Source organism: Plectropomus leopardus, chromosome 14, assembly GCF_026936395.1.
Source record: "Plectropomus leopardus strain MGB_pleo_1.0 chromosome 14, ASM2693639v1, whole genome shotgun sequence".
Classification (NCBI taxonomy): Eukaryota; Metazoa; Chordata; class Actinopteri; order Perciformes; family Serranidae; genus Plectropomus; species Plectropomus leopardus.
In genome coordinates, this window is record NC_142189.1 from 3,793,755 (window position 1) to 3,813,168 (window position 19,414).

The window sequence follows — 19,414 nt, forward strand, 5'->3', positions numbered from 1 at the left end:
AGGAAAAAAAACTCTTTCATTTAGACATTCTTTAACATCAAGTGATGGCTAACATATTGTTTACAGAGAAAAACATGAATTATGAGAATAGAGAGTAAATTACTTACAAGACTTCTGTTTTCTTTTGCTCTGTGTTTTGATTCCCTGTGTGTGAAATACAGCAAGTGTAAACAAACTGTATACTAAAGATGCAAATAATCGCTTCTTATATAATGCACATAAGGGGTAACTGATAGGCTTAGATTTGAAAAAATAAAATTACCCTTTAACTCCAGGCAAGCCAGGGCCTTTCTGAGTCCTGCATTTCACTCCATACAAAGCTACATTCCTGACTGTTGGTACTGCTTTAACCCCTGGGTTAATATACTGTGCTCAGCAGCAGGCTTACCTATGAAATGTGACGCTTAAAACAACAATATAATCTACACATATTAGCAAAGTCATACAGTAAAGCCTCACCAAGGTATGGAGTGTGGGTGGTCCCAAAGAAATAGGTTCGAGAGCAGGCTAGAGGTCCTTTGGGTGCAACACACTGCAGAATCTAATGGATGAAAACAAGATTTGAAAGATACAATCATGGCATGCCCCCACTTCACAAACAACACAGACAAGAGTGGTGCAAAATCTTATATATACATAGACCTAGGATCAGTAATCACATTTTCTGGCAAGAGATGTTGGAGATAATTTGTTATCATTGCTGTGCACAACACTGGTTGAACAGGATTGCTTCAGCAGGTGGTGATGGAGGCCAGTTCTCCTCTTTAACTTGAGCATTGTCATTTATAAAACATTTAAATGTAACCTCACTCCCAGGTCTGAGCGAGGTATATTACAGTATTAGCCTGGCAAGGTTCAGGGCTGACCTAGACCAAAAGCTGGTGTGCTGAACCATTTTCAACCAATTAAAGTTTGGTAAGAAATGATAGTATTAACACTAGCAACAATGTGTTTCATCACTGTACAGTCAGGTCATTCAGATGACAGCTCAAAAACATGTTGAAGTATGCAGTGATTCTTTAAATAAATATGAAAAAAAAAAATCATTTGAGAGAGTTTTTACAGGCGCAAGTCCACTCTACTAACTTCTCCTGCTGGTTCCCAGCCATTAATAGGGTTCCTATCATAATGCACATAGTTTATTGTTTACTACGTCATACTGTTTTCCATTTCAGTCTTCTCACCATGTGTCTAGCTGCAGAACCCCGAGGCCCTGTGTTGCGGACCTGATGACTCTCTGAGGGAAAGTTGAATGAATAACTCTCCAGATCCTGGGATGAGGAATGCTTTCCAAACAACACAAAGGGCTGCTGACTTTTACTGAAACGAAGGAACATTTGATTAAGTGATAGTATTAAGTGAGACTACAGATGAGCATCATTTCAGTATTTAGAAATTATTTTAAAATGTAGCATACCTTTTATCTGTGATGTTGCTTGAGATCAGTCCATGAGAGTAATAGGTACGGAACACCTGTGAATTGATGTGAAAACACTTTATGCAGACACAAGTAATCTTAGATGACTAAAAAAAACAGACATTGAATAATGCTTTTTGCAAATACTGTGTCGACACCGACTTGATCTCTTTGCACTCACTCCAATGCACCACATTTACTGTGTCCATTCATACTTTTTTTGTAGGATATATGGCATAAAACATACCTCTCCTGCCTGTGCTTCAGACAGCTCCAAGATGGACAGGTGGCTCTCCAGGTCCATGCTGGAGAAAAAGCCACTCCACTGCTTCTCAAAGTTCACCAAGTCCTAAAATACGACAAAAAAAGACAAAAACAAGGTCAGACATACTGAAATGTCACATTCACAACTTCACATCCTACATTTAACTGTTGATTATTGTCAGAAAATACTAGTGTCAGTGATTAATCAGCTAGCTCGATTCTGTAACTTTTAACTTTAATAATTTTCTGTTAACCCTTGAACCTTGAGCAAATTGGCTTGATTTCTTTCAAAAAACATGGGAGGAGGGCAGTGAGTAAGGAAAGAGGAAATTACCCAACAACTAACAAGAAATCAGTAAAAAAGTACAAGAACATTACCCGAAACTATAAAAAAAACCCAAAACAACAAAATAAATAAAAAATAAAACAGATGTTTAAATAAGTGATCAGAACATTTTGAAAATTCTGTAGCCTAATTTTAAATATGTAATTACGATAATTTTATAGCTTTCCCCTAGCTTTTTTTCTTTTCTCCCTAGACATTTTACCCTTAAAAAATAATAATAATAACTTTCTAAATCTGCTGATTTCTTGCAATTTGTGGAACACTTCATACCAAGTTGCCCATTCCCCATGGTTTTCAAAGAAATCACACCAATTTGCTCAGCATTCAAAGGTTTAAATAATTGTGAACAGTGTCTAAAAGCAGCACAAGAAAGGTGATGTTGCACCAGGTTTCAAAGGGTTAATCAAATAATGTTGATTAAACCAAATATTGATCAATATCAATAAGTACACTAGATTCCTAAACATGAACATTTTAGAAGAGGATACAGATGTCACAGGTAGGCCTTGTGGTTAAATGCAACAGATCCATTCAAAGTTAAATGAAATGATGAAAACAGAATCTCGGTGTTACCTCTGTGAGCAGATTATCCAGTGACACTGGGTCGAGTCTGTTGTAGACCTGCCAAAGTTTCTCACTCATGTCCATTAGCTGGAAAAACAGGATCATAAAAAACAAGGTGAAACAAAAAGCATAGAACCACAAACACAATGTAGTAATAATAGTACAAATATTTTTTTATATGGGTTATCTTCAATTTTGCCACCCCTCTGATCTTGACAAATATTTTAGTTATTTTTTTGTTTGTCTGAAAGTACCTTGTATTTCATGGTAAAAAAACTTCCTCGACCAATGCCTTCCAGGGCAAATGCTTGAATTAGGGGCCACTTTTCCACCATAAACATATCAAACTTCTGGACGTGCCCTAAAAGTAACAGTAAAGTAGCACATTCACCTCTGTGTTTCCATGATTATATTTTACAAAAAAATAAGAGCATGCTGTCAAGTGGGTGAAACTACATTGTATTCTGCAAGAACATGTTTCACAATGTGTTGAGCATATGTTTTGAATGAATGTGGACTCTACCCTGGGAGCTGTAAGGTACTCCGATACGATAGCAGTCCTGCACCATTGTGACAAAACTGGAGATTTTGAATTCCTCTGCTGCCTCCTCATCTTCATACTGTGTGTGGAGGTGGAAAAACAACAAGGGTAGACAACTTAGAAAAGGGCTCAACCTCGGGATTAAAAATCACATTTACAAACACTGCTACAAAAGGTCATATTTACAATTTGTAGTGATGGCAACCACTACCTGGATAGGCCTAGCTGCCTTTGCACAAACTATTGTTACATTGGCAAAAACTAGAGCACACTGTGCCATTGATTAAAGTTAATGTGCTGCTTTCGGTGCAGACAAGGTGTGACATTTAAGCAGACGTGTCTATACGTAAACTGCCTGAAAAAGCTTAAAAGTAACCTGCAAGGTTTAAAATTGCAGGCAGATGGATACATTAACATGCCTAAATACTCTTGATGAAGTTCCTACTCATAAATTAAGCATACAGGAATTCTAATTAACAACAAAGATAGGCCTGTAGGGGAGGATGAGGGCTTTTTTACCTCTGTCTCCGTCATGCAGTAGAGATGCAGGTTCCTCCAGTGGGACACGTAGGGCAACAAGTAGCTGTAGTTCATTGGGTTGCAGTACAGATGAACACACTCAGCTTTGATCAGCAGGATTACATCTGGAAAGAAGAGAAGTATTGTGTCGGGGAAGATAAATACTAAAGCGGGTACAAAAATAGGATTAAAAATATAGTGAACAACACTTAGAGAACTCACCATCCAGCATTTCTTCAGGAAATTCCTCAGGGACGTGCTCCAGATTCAGCTGATTTCTTCCATACAGTCCATAAAACAGGTATTTCGCCAGCTCAGTGCACCCCTCATTGTATCTGCTGTCAATTCCTAAAACACACAAAAGAATCATGTTTGATTGCTGTTTTTGAATGACCACAGACACTGTTTTATCCACTATCTGTTTCAAAAAAAAGATTTTCCTCTAGCCTTATCAGTAGGCAGTGCTGTTAACTAGGCCAGATGAAAACATAAAGGTTAAAGATAAAGAAGTTTGCAACTTGACATACCAAGCGAGCACAAGATGCCATCAGGAGTGGCAGTGCCCCCCTCACAGAGCAGAGACTGAACCTGACGCAGGCGACAGCAACTGAAAAACGTGACAATAAAAAGATTACATATAATCATGGTTTTAATAGTTATTTACAAGAACTTCAGCTGAATGTTAGGCTAAAAAGTTCATTTCAACCTTTAAAATTGACTTACTTGTTGAGAGTTCAACCATATCTCACAGTTTGATCACAACAAATTATCTTCAGTCAGTTGGACCTTACATTAAACTTGCAAACTTGAAACTCAAGAGTCCTAATACTCTCACCTTTGTTAGAAAAGGGTCTCCTAAAGACACCCTAAATATCTCAAGAATGGAACAAATTTTGAGGACACAATTTTACTCATAATAACTTACACACATAACATTTAATAATTTTCCTGTCATTTCAGCAGCTTAAATACTAAATTAGTTATGAAATAATGATGAGATTCAGAAATGCCTTCTTGATCCACGGGGAGGAAATTGTGTTTCGTTACAGTGGCTCTGATGTAAAGCATAGAAAATTATAAGAAAGTAGGAATTAGAGTATAAAAATAAGTATGTGAATATAAAAATAAAATACGATGTAACACATAGAAATAAGAATAAAAATATAAGCATTATGCTACAATGTTTGACACTTGTATACAAAAAAGAAATGCAAAAATCTATAATGAGCTGAGTGTGTAAAGTGTCTAAAAATAGTGAAATATGTGCTTTCTTCTAAATCACAATGCATAAACTAGTAAAGTTTGAGAAATACAAAAATATGTATTATGCTACAATGTTGAACACCATACAGTATACATCAAAAGACAATAAAAAATAAGAATTATGAACAGTATATGTATTATATATATATGAACTAACTGTAAAAGTTATGTCAGTCAAAAATAGCTTTCCCTCATGATCTGTAATTAACTAACGTTAGCTTAATGTTTGGGCAATCAAATACAACATAACCTAGCGATACTTGACTGATGTGCGGGGAATTTCTGGAAATGGGTGTTTTGACACGGCTAGTTAGCGTGAAATAAATATAAAGCTCAGCTTAACCGACTAATAAATACGGAAAGTGTAGCCTACACCTGGCTACAAACATTGCTACCGTTAGCACCGCTGTTAACGGCTAACCGTTAACGTTAACTGCCGTTTTAAAACGTCGATAAATAACGGACAGCGGCTCGCGCTAACGCTAGCTACGTTAGCTCGGCAGCTTCACCGAGGCGTTTTCTGTAAACACAACTCGATATTACCTGACTGCCGGGTTGACTCCCGAGAATTTCCCGTTAACTCTCCTCATACCGGCCATCGTAGCTGTTTTAACGGTTAATACAATTTACGTTTTAAACCGAGAAATGTTGTTATTTTCGGGCGAGTAGCTACATCTTCTTCATCACCCTGGAGAACGTCTACAAAAGATAGCGTAGCAACGGAGCAAACCATTTGATATTTAGGGGCGTCAAGAGAATATTTTATTTTCTTTGGGGAAAACTTTTGGTAATACACACCAGTAATCGTGACATTTTATGAAATATTTTCTGTATTTAGCACCACTGTTTGTATTGACCGAAATAAACAACACACAAAAAGGAATGTATGCGAATTTGCCAGACGGGTTTCCCCCATTTTACGCTGTAGTGCTGCCTTGACTGGGGCCGTTTTGACAGCTGCAGGCAGCAGCAGCAGCACTGGGAGATGGTGCAATCCCTCAGTAATCTCAGCTGCTGTGGATGTGGGGGAACTCCATGCACTGAAACTATGCATTATGATAACTGCTTGTGCTATCAATGATTATTTCATGTTTTATTTGATCATACTGTCTTTTAGAGACTAGTTCAACTGGAAAAATATATTGAATTGAATGATAAGAATTTAACAGGGTTTGATTACCCCTCAATGCAGACAATGTTTAGTTCTCGTTTACTCTTAACATTTTTAAATTCATTCATTTGCTGGTCTTGTTTTTCTTTGCATGTTTCAGCTCTTTCTAACATTATCATATGTTTATTTTCTTTCTTTTTTTAATTGAAAGAGCAAAACCACCAAGAATATTTCAAGTTTTTCCCCAGATTTGTTTTGTCCGATGACAGAAAAAAGGGTAATTACGGAAATCACACAAGTGGAAACAATCATTACACAATGTATGGGTAGCAGTGACACCAATATTACCAATACACTACACACATAAAATAATAAAATAACTTACATAATGAGATGAAAAAAACAAACAAATGAAAACAAAAAACAATAAAACAAAACAAACATAAAAAAATGAAATAAAAATACATTTACAATTTTAAACAGATTTTCCTCATGCTTATCAATGTGAACAAGCATGTTCACAAGGATGTTGACTCACATTTTGATAGCAAAGATATACTATGTCTGTTTTCATTGAATATCTGCAGTGAGGCTGATTCAGCAATTATGCAGACAAGAAACAATCACAGGATGCTAATAGAGTCTTGTAGGAAAAGGAAACTGAATCAGGCCAACTGATTAGAAGTTTGCAAATTCCCATTCCCCAATGACTCAGTTGAAAAGGTTCACCCTAAATATGACTTTTGAAACACTGGAATATTAATAATGTTAAATACTCTTACAGAGCACTCAGAGGAGCTCTCTGAGTATGTTTGCATGATCATATTGGTGCAAAATTGGTAGACAATATGTATAGAAAAGGTTTATTTTCATTTAAGCTCAAAAATTAATTTTCATTTCAGTTATTAGTGATTTTTTCCCCAACATAATCATTATTGATGGATCTTAAATCCTATATCAGTTTATTTAAGATGTACTCAGATAGTGTACACAAAGTCACTTCATGAACAGTCATTTGCTGCATTTGAGGAGGCATGGTTGGTCCCTAAATCCTTAATTTAAATGTAGTTTTTGGTAAAGGTAAGAGTTAGGCTTGGGGTTAGGCCTGCTGTGGATACGGTTTATTTTAGTCTTCAGTATATGTCCTCATAAATGACTAAAATAACTCTATGTGACTGAGCATGTATGATTAAAAAGTTTGCAATTTGGAATGGATATTTGCTACTGAATCTTGGTTTAAAATGCACAAAGGTGTTAGTAGGAAGTACTGCTTGTTATTCATGAGTAAAACAATGTTTGCGGGGGAAGGAGCAGAAGTCAAGCATGACCTGAAGCACGTGGGAGATGCACTGGACAAGTAGCTTGCTCATTCAGGTTGTAAAGTGGAATGCACTTCCTTGACAAAACAAAAACTTCAGGTGGCACAAGAAATGTTGTAATCAGGAAGCTCTTTGCCCTCATAATGCTTGTTTCAGAGCCAGAGATTCCAGTTTCAGGTGATATCTTGAACTAACAAGGACCTTCGAGCAGACCTGTAGGAGCACCTGCAAAAGACATGTCACAAAGTAAGTCATTCTTTTCTACATTAATTTGTTTTCCAACTAATTTGGTGTAAATGTTAGCAATTACAAAGCCTGAAAAATGAATGGAATTACGTTGCAGTAACTTTATTGCAAGAATTTTTAGTTATAGTCACTGTACAGAACATAGCCATCTCTTGTGTGTATGTAAAATGATTGCAAGTTATTTCACTCTTGTTTCCAGACGGTAAAACTAACAAAAAGCAGACGATGGTGGTCATGTCCACAGTGGAGGGATGGCTCTCTCTGAAGGATTTGCAAGAAATCTCAGGGGACAAACATCTCAAGATAACCTTTAGATCTCTGGAATCACATCAAATCTGTGACATGACAGTGGGTGATCGCTTGGTCAGTTTGCATTACGCAGATTTAAAGCAGGACATGACAGAGGAGGGCATCAGCCAGGCGATGGATGGCTGCTTTAGGTCTTGCAGAGATGGAATTCGTGCATTTCTGCTGCTGATCCAAGGTGGACATTACACAAAGAGGGAGAGACGAATGGTAGAGGTACTGCAGGCTCACTTTGGAGTCGAGGCTTTAAAGTACCTGGTACTTATCTCTTTAGAAGATGGGAAGGTTGCTGATACAATGGACGACGCCCTCCTGGAGTTGATAAAAATGTGCGATGGAAGATACTGCCGAATCACATCATCTGAGGCAAGACAGGAGCTGCGCACTCTACTGGAGATGGTGGACTCGATGCTGGCTGAGAACAGTGCAATGGGCTACACAGAAAGCATGCTGACTGAAGCTAAGAAAATGAGCACTGAAGACTCGGCCATGAAGATGCTGAAACAGAAGGTGCAAGAGGTCGAGGAGAAGGAGCAGGCCTTCAAGCAGCTGGTGCAACAACAGGAGGAGAGAAGAGCCAGAGAGATGGAGGAGCTGAAGGCCAAACATGCTGAGGAAAGAAAGAAGGAGGCGGCTGAGAAAAAGCATTACGAGTCAAAGAGAGAGAGCCTTGAGGAGGCCGTGATAAGCCACAGAGCCATGCTGCAGCTCCAGATGAACACAACAGATGGTAAGACTTCAGTTTCAGTTTTATACCAGAATAAGTTGAGAAAAAGAAAATCTCTCTTCTGTACCCCAAACATTTACATCTGCCCAAATATATCCATGAATGGATTATTAAACAGGCCTACTGGGCACAGGCCCAATGGCACAAAGTGTCAGGGGCCCCCCTGAACTTTGACTGCAAAATGTCACTTAAATTAACATGCACTGACCAGGAAGAGACTTATAATGAGCACAAAGTGAAAGGAAGGGGCAAAACAATCACAATGAGACACAAAGTAACTACAAAGAGACTCAAAATTACCACACAGATACTCTAAATGATTACAAAGAAAGAAGAAATGACCCCAAAGAGTTACAAAATGATTAGAGATGCATCCAACTACAAAGAGACACTATACTATACTATATAGAAACACAAAAAAGACCAAAAGGAAACAAAACATGACCACAAAGAGACTTGAAATGACCACAAAGAAACTCTAACTTACTGCAAAGAAATATTAAATGACCACAAACTCTAACTTACTGCAAAGAAATACTAAATGACCACAAAAAGACTCAAAATGACTTGAAGTGATACAAAATTATCACAAAAGACTCAAAATGGCTACAAAAAGACCCAAAATAACCACAAAGACGCTTGAAATGGCTACAAAGGGAAACAAAAAGACCACAAAGAGACTCAAAATGACTACAATGAGATGTGGAATGACTACAGAGAGATTAGTAACAACTACAAAGAACAACAAAACAACAAAAAGAGGCTAAACAACGATCAGATCTGTGTGTTTTGCTCGGCTCCTATGTTGTGGGGTGTTGTGCATATCTGGACAGGTGCCCATTGTCTCATAACTGGCTCATAATGATTGTTGTATAGTTTTCAGTTATTCTGATGCAGCAGCTTCTTCCACTAGGGGGCGATACGGTCACACATTTGTCTGGACGCTGATCAGTGATCATCTACAGTACTGAGGATCTTAACGTTTTAAAAATGCTCTCTTAACTGCCATTTTTCTTTTCTTTTTTGCCTCTAAGATAATGACAATACGAAGAAGACGTCAGTGATCCTGCTTGGTCTCTCTGGCAGCGGGAAGTCTTCTGCTCTAAATCTAATTCTAGAGAGAGCAGGTAATCAATACTCAGTTAGTGAGTCCAGTCATGACCCCCCTCAGCCCACCTTGTATTGTCAGAGAAAGGAAGTGTTTGCAGGAGGGAAGCGAATCGTCCTGGTGGACACCCCTGAGTTGTGGGACGAGGACGGTGTTGAAAACCTGCAAGTGGTCAAAGACTGCTTGGCTTTGTCCTTACCTGGACCCCACGCCTTCCTGCTGGTCCTTCAGGTGGGCCGCTTCACCCAGGGCGAGTGTGAGATGCTTTGGCACCTGCAGAAGATCTTTGGAAAAGATTTTGCAGAGCACGCCATCATCCTCCTTGTTCAATGCGAATGCAACCAGCACAAACCTCAGAAGATCGATGACTATGTTGCCGGGGCCCACGCAACCCTGCAGGATCTGATCAGGAAGTGTGGGAGCCGTTACTATGAGCTGAATGTTACAAAGTACCAGAATGCTTTGAGCTATCCTCAGGTGAAAGACCTGCTCTCAGGTGTCAACAAGCTGGTAGCTTCACATGGAGGACGCTCGTACTCAGTGAGGAGATTTTCTGTGCAGGAGCTGCAGGAGAGGAAGAAAGTGATAGGGGAGAAAAAGGAGGGGGCTTTGGAGGTGAACTACTTATTAAGAGATGCTTGATTTCCATACTCACAGGCAGAAGGGGGGAACACAACAAATACAACACCCAAACGATGTGATTAAATGCAATACAACATGCATACATTTAATATTATTTACTTATATTTGTTAAGTTTATTCAACCATCAGGAATCAGTCAATGTACTGAATTACATTGCAAACTTTATCAATGCTATAATCACATTTTCTTGCAGAAAATTGCCACTTGTGGCACTGTGTGAGTGGATTTTATAAAATGTTAAATCATTGCAATTTAAGAGAATTATCTTTTTATATATTTCTAATTATGTATTTCATACTTGCACACACTAATTAAAAGCAAATGACATATTCATTTATACATTTAGCAAATTAGCAAATTTGCACATCCCAGAATAATTAAAGAATGACCTGCCTTAGGACCCAATCACATCAAGATGTGCTACTAGAAAAGTGTTGGCAGCAAAACCATTGTTTCCCTACGGTACCCTGTGCCTGTCCGGCACTTTTGTCTTAATGCTGCTCGACAGTATTTCCTTGTAGTTTTTGGGCATGCATGAAAGTTAAAATATTTTCAACTTTACTGTTCAGGGCACTGCTTGTAAATATTACTTTTTGACCATGCACACACAATATGTGCATGCAGTCCCGCTCCACAGGTGCTCCCAGCTGTTTTTCCAGATGTGCTTCCAAGGTGTTTTTTGAGAAGTCACCCCTGGTGTGATGCATCTAGGTGTGATCGGCCCCTTACTCTTCCTTACCCTAACCCTAACCAATCCATTTAGTTCTTATACCAAAGTACTAAATACTGCTGTTTTGACAGTGCTTCTGGCATTAAAACCACCTTTTGCATTACATGATATGCTGCTAGACGTTGTCAGCTGAGCATGTGGCCAGAAAGGACCGTTCGTGCTGCTGGACGGCATTATGATACACAGATGGTCGGCCTTATTTCATAATGCAGCCGGGCAGAACCTTTCACGTCCACATGGCGTGCTTTTGGATGGTGTCAGGTTGAAACATCACCAGTAACAACATAATATAAGGAGCACAAAGGTCCCTATAGGGCTGATGGAGGGGGCAGTGAGTAGATCAAACAAACCCCGGACTTTCATTCAGGACTGTGATATTTTCTGCCTCTTCTGCCTAAGCCTAACCATCTGTGCCAACTTGTGCATTTGTTGATGTTTCAGTGTTGGTTGCCATGTGCTTTTGTTGTCTAAACATAACCACATACAGCATAATCTCACCAACTGCTCGTGCTGACATCATGGTAGCGACATCCCGCAATGTAAATAGCAGCTGCAGAAGTATACCTAGAGCACAATATGTAGACATGAATGTCCACTGCAAAGTGGCAACATATAACAAGTCGGGATGAGAAAGTGAGAGTAGGGTGGGCCATTCCTTCACTATCCTATAATTCATGAATTTGCTCCTTTGAGTGGCTACTACTTTTTGCCTTCATTTGTTGGTTAGGGTTAAAGTAAGCATGTCAGGATAAGCAGGGGCAGGGTAAGGTGGGCCATTCCTTCACCATCCTAGGATTTGCAAATTCACAACTGGTATATCCACTCAAAGTTATTTATCGAATTAGAAATGCTTGTTACATTTTTTTGTGCAAAAAAAAATCGTGATTGTGTGGGGATTTTCCAAACTTAACAGAAGGGAGGAACACATTAGAAATGATTCACGTCAATGTTTATCGACATAGAGAAATGAGGGGAGGAAAAGAAGACGCACAGCTGCAGATTTAATTTATTTTTGGACTTCCTCATTGCCACGAAGACTTATCTGACAAGTTTATAAAATGTGCTTGTTGTTATTTTGATTGCCTAACAGTCACATTCTTTAGCACCATCTTTCAGATGGATCCTGATCCAACAAACTGATTCAACTGCAAAAAAAATCAACGAAACTGATGCCGATTTCATTACAGCAGTCATTGTGCAACTCTTATGTTTTGAATCTATGATTTAGTATGCCATAATGGCTGTTTACCCCTGCACATCTCTCTTTGTTATTGTGTCGCACTGTATCTGATGCTTTTTGTGCTAGATATTAACAAAAGACAGAAATCTTAATGTGAATCAACTGTATTTTATTGATTTCTTTAAAACGTGATGGCTATTTTGTACAGGTTCTTATTGCATGTGTGCTATACCGTAGATCTATGTCTAAAGCCATGTGCTGGTTATAATTAAGAACACTTGTGTCGAACATATGAATACATTTGCTTCATATCTACATAAAATAATCAGTGACTCAGCACAAGCAGGATTGTGGTGTAAACACAGAAACTGTGATATCTGCTCTTTATTTAGCTGCTCTGGTCTGGTGTTGCAGTGGACTGCAGGCCCATGGTGTTATCAATCCACTCAGTGTAGTGGGAGATGATGGTGTAAATTCCAGGCTTTTTGACTTGGCCGCACTTCTTTCCTCCATTGGAAGTGATGCCCACTACGATGCCATTGTAGAGCAGAGGACCTCCAGAGTCCCCCTGAGAGACAACACAAAGACACGCAAGGAGTTCAAGTATTTTGCCATTAAGTCCTTGAAGCATAAATCACAGAAAAACAATAAAAGGTTGTATTTTTAATGATGACAAATACACAATACTGTAACTTACATCACAGCTGTCTTGTGTCTTATGTGGTTGATCACAGGGGTCGGGACACAATTTGTGTGCACATATCATGTTAGTAGTGAACTTTTTGCCAAAGTAATCAGAACGTCTGCACCGACTCGAGCTGACCACACCAACGACCACCTCCCTGAGCTTGTCTGGTCTGGAGCCCAGGTTATCGAGGGATCCCCATCCGGCAGTTTCCACCTCTGCGTCTCTGCTGGGGTTTGTGCCACCCGCTCTCAGGAACTGCACTGCTCTCACAGCATCAGTGGCATTAAATGGTCGATCCAACTGCAAGAAAATCACAGAAAATCACAGAAAATTGTTGCTTTTTACTATTTAAAGGCTTTATCCTCAGTTGGTTTGTTTCCAAAAACAGAACAATTTACATTTTGGTATCACTAAATGACTTTACACTCACCTTAATTAAAGCAATGTCATTGTTATAGTTTGACATGCTGAAGTCTGGGTGATTGTGAAGTTCCAAAATATCAAATGTCTGCTTTGTCTCTTCAGGTTCACTCAGGGAGTGGACACCCAGCACTACTTTCCTTCCATTTGGCCTGTCAAAACAGCACAATAATATTATAATATTAAATCGTCATAACATGTTATGATGTTATGATAACATGTTTTCTTTATTTCCTATTAAAAAAACAATATAATCACACAAAGGGGACATAAACAGTTATGATAAAGTCCGTGTTTTGTTTCATTATATAAGATTGCTAACAATTTACAAAAAAGTGACAGCTGAACTAAATACTTTAATTATAACATATACTGTCCTCTAGGACCAAATATGAATATAAATGTTCTTAATTTTGTCATTTCTGCTTCCCACATAACAGACAATATTCATAATGGTCAGTGGAAGGTTTCCTCACCCATCTGGCAGACAGTGAACTGCAGTCATCACCCACTGATCGGCTACCACAAACCCTCCACACTCATGTTTCATATTCTCTCCTTCTGGCACCTGGATGGAGGCCATGTAGGGCCGAGAGTGTGGCGCCGCCTCTCCGCCACCGATTATGCCCTCACCTGAAAGCATCAAAACACACACCCAAAAAAAAAAAAAATAATAATCATAAAGTAGTTTAACATTAGTTAAACTACATTAGTTTAACATTAGTTAAACTAGAGGTTTACTGGTAAATTTTGTGATCACATTTTTATTTTCCAACACTGAAGGAACAAATACAAATTATTAGCCTTTACATGCAGCTGTCATATTGGATGTATATTATGACATTCATCAACTCCCCAACAAAGGGGGCTTAAAACACAAGACTGGAAAATGGCAAAATAAATAAAGGAAAAGAAATCTTAATTAATTATAGAATGTAAAGTAAAAATACAATAAAATATGTAAATATAAAAAATAAATAAATTAATTAATATTAGGATTGCATTTAATTGGCAAAGTATATGTTGTCATAATAGCAACACTTAAAAAATATAAATATTAAGAAAATAAGATAAATAACAATTTTAAAAATCATATTATTAACACAATACTACAGCAAAAGTAATACAATAAAAAAATACATAAACATTGAACATGAATTACTAGCAAGCCAAATCTCGATAAATGAATCATTTGCTACTTAAGAATTAATAAACTCACTGTGTGAAATGAGGGCAAAAACAAAAAAAGCCACGGCCACCAGAAGGTCTTTCTCTGACGCCATGATGTCGGTTTAACTGAACCAAAAAACAGCAACTGTGCTGTTTTAAAGGCTTTCACTTAAAGGACAGGAAACATAAATCAAGCAGATATGCAAGACACAAGTGGGAGTCTGACAGCCTTCCTGTTCCCTGTTTTCCCGGAATGAAAATCAGGAAAGCAAACAACATGTTCACTGACAACTTTCACTTTTAGAGGTACTTTCTTAACTTAATATTATGTAGCATATATATATATATATATATATATATATATATATATATATATATATATATATATATATATATATATATATATATATATATATATCTACATTTCTCAACAATTATTCTTGTAATTTAGTGGATCTTTAACTCTTTAACATGTACGATACATTTCATACATTTTAACTCTCATTTTTCCCTCCATTCTGCTTTACTTCTTGCTTCAATCCTGTGTGTTATTATTGACACCAGCAACCAAAGTGCAGAAAGCTTAACTTTTTGTGTGATTTAATGTCATTTGTTGTTACGTAATACTTATTTTTGGGTGACCCCTCCCTCCCCCACTGACCTTGTCCACTGGAGCACAACACGTACAGAGAGAGAACATATCTTCCTCTTTTCTTCCCATAAATGAAGCAGGAAGACATGAAAAACAACCAATCAGAAGTACATTTGGCATACTTTACAATAACAATAGCTCACAAAATATTAAGAAATTACGTGTTTGTCCGTTGCACTTTTGTGCACGCAACTGTCACTTAGATGAGCATGCTGTACAGTACATGCAAAAACGGAAAAACACACAGTTTACCAGTCTACAAACAAACCTTCCTGTAAATAAGTCACAGTGACAGATAAATGAAATGAATGGCCATTTTAATTACTGATAAAACAAACATGATTGTAGTTGTAGGTGTGGACTTGGAATGGCTTGAGTCAGACTTTATTCACAAATTTGCTGACCTTTGAGTCAATTTTACAAAATCAGTCTTGCCACTCGACTCTGACTTAAACACAAATGACTTGTGACTTCACTTTGACTTGAATAGACTTGATACCCAAAAGATTAAAGTGTGCCATGAGCGAAATAACTTCCCTTTATTTCCTGAGTCAACCAACATTTACTCAATTAATTCCCATCATGTTGACACATAATTCTCCAGATCTGCTTTGTTTAAACTAATCCAACAGCATCCAATCAAGTTGCAGAGAAATCCACCAAAAACTAATAATAATAAGCAGCAGTTGGGGAAAAAAAGAAAAGATAATTTTGTTCATGAACAAAAACTGCATAGTCATCAACAAAACATGAATTGCTTTATACAAAATATGACGGACGAAAATTTCAAAGATGCAACAACTTCCAACTTCATTTAATATTTGAAGTTGCACAAAAACGATAAGTTAAGGCTGATATTAACACATTTAGAGAGCTAAATGTGTAACTGGTTAATACTGTTATATGCTTTGAAAGTGTCATCATTAGTATCATTAAGATCAGTCGCACTTGTTTTAACAAACTTTTTGTAATTAATAGGGACCTACAATTTTTAAAAAGCATTCACAATTTTTCTAAATTTAATTATTATTTTTCTCTGTTATTAAAACGGCATTACATTTGGTGAAGTACACAAAATGACCTATTTGGCATTAAAACTTAAAGCTTGCTCTCACCTGTCAGCAGGTCAGTTTGACTGTGTAGCAAAACAATTTTGGAGGAGCTAAGGTTGCTTGTTTGTTAATTCTGAAATTCATTAAATTCATGGAAGTGCAGACTAATCTAAAATCAATGGAAAAAACCCAAATGAAACAAACAAAACTGATTCATTTGGACTCATAATTCAAGTCAGCCTGAAGCCTTTTTTACTCAACAAAAAAAAAGGTATTAAATCTTATTCATCCAATACTTGCAAACATATTTTGGGCAGTGCAGAGTCAGCAGAGATACTGTAGGAGATGAGATGTAAAGGAATTCCTCGTTGCCTTCAGCAGCTTCTGTCAAAGAGACAAAAAAATCTCAGACACAAACAGACACAGACAGCAGACATCGTTCCTCCAGACTTCATTAAAAAGGTGACTAAAGATTTATTACTTCGGGACCCCAACACATCCAGCGAGGGAACCTCATCTTAAGCCATCGAGGAGCACAGATTCAGATGTCAAACATGAATCTGATATGTAAATACCTTCTTTTCAATCACATCTGATTACTCTGATGCATAAACTCAGCTGAAGCAAAAGCCCCGAACACGTCTCTTTCTCAATACACAGCTCCAGCCAGGATGTAATTTGCCAAAGGCTTTTATATGCAGAGTCTGAGCGCTCACATTGGGAAAGACTATAATTGCAGTGTTGTCTTGAATTAAATATTACACCCTCATTTCCACTGTCGTCACCTTTTGTCTTTTAACTTGGCATCGCTTTGACGTTACTTGTTCAGACAAACTGCTTCTTGCACAGAACTCGAGCCGTGAATTAGTTTCTGCTTCCAGTTTCTGCAGCTCTGAGAAATGTTTGTTTAACTCAATCTTCCTTTTGGCTGCTGTTTGGACAGAATAATCCCGAAGTGAACTTGTAATGAAATATTGCCCTGGGTTTGGGAAATGTTCAGTTTGGCTGATTATATTTTGGGGTGGAGGTACAGGGCAGATGAGAAGTCTTGCATGAGATTTAATTCTGGGAAATATACTTATGTTTTTTTGTTTCAGCAAAGGTCTGCTGCACTTGATTGGCTTTGATTAGACGTCCTGTTCAACTTTTGCCATCTTTGCCTCCTGTGCCACCACCTTGTGCAGCTTGTACCTGTAAAATTAAGCATTACAGTCAACATTATATTTTTTAACATAATAGTTATATCTGTTATTTTTCTATTTTGTCCCCCTGTTTTTAAACTAACATTTTTTTTATAATTTATTATTTTTTAATTTGTGCATATATTTTGTTATATATTGCAGCATAATGCTTTTTTTATATGCTCATTATTCACGATTTCTTTTTTCTTAAAATTTCTTTATGGTAATTGTTATAAATATACAAAACAAACTGAATGTCATTTGTACATTAGTTTACAGTATTTTGTGTCTAGTTTGCCAGCGAAGCCAAAAACTTTGTTTTCACTGACAGAAAACAGCACAGCTCTGACATTTTTTAATTTTAGACCTGCACTGCCCTCTACAGGTACAAAGAAGCACTACTATAAAAAACAAGCCCATCAAAAAGTTTGATAGCTGCTTTAAGATTTTTCATTGACGACAGCTCATATTAAGTTTTGAAGCCATTAAAATAAACTCAACAGTAAAACACATTAAAAAAATGTCTTGTCATAATGTTTTAAAGTCAATTGATTGAACTGAATGCCAATTTTTTATCATTACAGCAATTTTCTCAGAATTAGACCAATTATGAAAATTAAAGTTGGGCAACTGCTTAAGAGCCTTTCCTAATGTCTCAGGGGTTTGACTTAACACTGACTCTGTGGTAAAACCACTGCAGAGTGGGGAAATAATTTCTCGTTATAACATTTTCCTGCTCCTCAACAATTAAGTCATGACTCACTTACTCACAATTACAAGTTAGGAGGAACATAACAGATGGAAATTACAGACTGAAATGGACAAAAACATCTGTATCCGCCTCCATGATGAGGAGTTAATTAGGCTGCAGAAACACTTGCTGTGAAATGAAATAATCTGTGGGTGATTCACAAAACGACATTTAAAGCAAATTTTGTTTTCTAGATTCTCTGGATTTTCTAGATTTTAAAGGGTAACATCAGTATTTTTCAACCAACACCCTATTTTCCAGTGTTTTTGTGTCTATATGACGAGAAGAATAATCGAGCAAGAGCACTGCAGCCGGCAGCGGCTTTAAAGGCTGCAATTTAACTACTTGCAGGCATTTGTGCACAAACAATTTGTAGACACTAAAAGTGCAAGTTTTTGTCACTGACATCCTCTGATTATTATAAGTGCTTGACAACATTATGGAAATGATCTCTACAGACATAAACCTTTTTTTGTCAAGGAGTGAGATCTTTTTGGTTTAACCCTTTAAAACCTGTGCAGTTTAACAAAATAATAACCCAGAAATTAACAAGAAACTAATAAAAAGTTAAAAGAAACCTAAAAATGTGCAAGAAGATAAAAGTAAAAAACAAATATAAACAAGGAAATGACCTTCTTCTTATTCTGTCATATATTTTGAATATTTAATTATTATAATCATAGATGTAGTCTCTGGACATTTTCCCCAATTTAAAAAGAAATCCAATATTATGTTTTTCTTCCTTTTTCTCACTCTCAACTCTATTTAACGTTCATTTTCATTTGTCACCTTTTTACCAATTTGTTGCAATTTGTGTTTCGGAATAGAATTAAACCTATTTGCTCGTTTTTCAGATGTAAAATACTTGTGTAATTGAGTGAATAAAGTGTCTTTTATTTTTTTTTACAGAACCAGAGAGATTGTTGGAACAGAGGAAAGACAAATCAAGATGGTTTTTGTGAGTTTTATTTTGTTTCTGTTTAATTCTAATGAGGTGTATTTTATGATGATAAAAAGACCGTTTAAGTAAATGGAGTCTGGTGGCGATTTTGGGGCCTTTTCTGGTTAAATGAAAAGCATCTTAATCTTTCACAAAAAAGTCTACCTCTGTAGGGATCCTTTCCATTACAACCAGACACTTAAAATGACAATCTGATCTTGTCAGTGGCCAAAAAAGACACTTTAAGAGGACGTAAATTGCAAAAATACCCCTAAC

The 19,414-nt window shown here is 37.2% G+C and overlaps 3 protein-coding genes across 3 annotated transcripts in view; 1 reads left to right on the plus strand and 2 right to left on the minus strand.

Annotated features, from left to right (window-relative positions):
• Positions 1 to 5,644, minus strand: part of dnaaf9 (dynein axonemal assembly factor 9) — a 28,447-nt gene extending 22,803 nt beyond the window's left edge. Inside the window, exons 1-12 of the mRNA XM_042500469.2 lie at positions 5,458 to 5,644; positions 4,179 to 4,258; positions 3,874 to 3,999; positions 3,652 to 3,776; positions 3,115 to 3,211; positions 2,846 to 2,952; positions 2,601 to 2,678; positions 1,665 to 1,766; positions 1,418 to 1,473; positions 1,185 to 1,320; positions 460 to 541; positions 108 to 144 (exon numbers count right to left, since the gene is read on the minus strand). Coding sequence (XP_042356403.2) covers positions 108 to 144; positions 460 to 541; positions 1,185 to 1,320; positions 1,418 to 1,473; positions 1,665 to 1,766; positions 2,601 to 2,678; positions 2,846 to 2,952; positions 3,115 to 3,211; positions 3,652 to 3,776; positions 3,874 to 3,999; positions 4,179 to 4,258; positions 5,458 to 5,513 — 1,082 coding nt within the window. The 5' untranslated portion in view covers positions 5,514 to 5,644. The remainder of the gene's footprint in view (positions 1 to 107; positions 145 to 459; positions 542 to 1,184; positions 1,321 to 1,417; positions 1,474 to 1,664; positions 1,767 to 2,600; positions 2,679 to 2,845; positions 2,953 to 3,114; positions 3,212 to 3,651; positions 3,777 to 3,873; positions 4,000 to 4,178; positions 4,259 to 5,457) is intronic.
• Positions 5,645 to 7,431: 1,787 nt separating this feature from the next.
• On the plus strand, positions 7,432 to 13,158 carry LOC121954069 (GTPase IMAP family member 8-like). Its single transcript, XM_042501392.2, has 3 exons — positions 7,432 to 7,590; positions 7,790 to 8,626; positions 9,658 to 13,158. Exons 1-3 carry the CDS (start codon positions 7,581 to 7,583, stop codon positions 10,371 to 10,373), a joined length of 1,563 nt encoding a protein of 520 aa, XP_042357326.1. The 5' UTR covers positions 7,432 to 7,580; the 3' UTR covers positions 10,374 to 13,158.
• cfd (complement factor D (adipsin)) lies at positions 12,437 to 14,747 on the minus strand. The gene is made up of 5 exons (XM_042501393.2): positions 14,612 to 14,747; positions 13,869 to 14,025; positions 13,403 to 13,544; positions 12,982 to 13,272; positions 12,437 to 12,852 (listed from the first exon to the last, which is right to left on the minus strand). The coding sequence occupies exons 1-5, from the start codon at positions 14,673 to 14,675 to the stop codon at positions 12,673 to 12,675; spliced, it is 834 nt and encodes a 277-aa protein (XP_042357327.2). The 5' UTR covers positions 14,676 to 14,747; the 3' UTR covers positions 12,437 to 12,672.
• Positions 14,748 to 19,414: the final 4,667 nt, after the last annotated feature.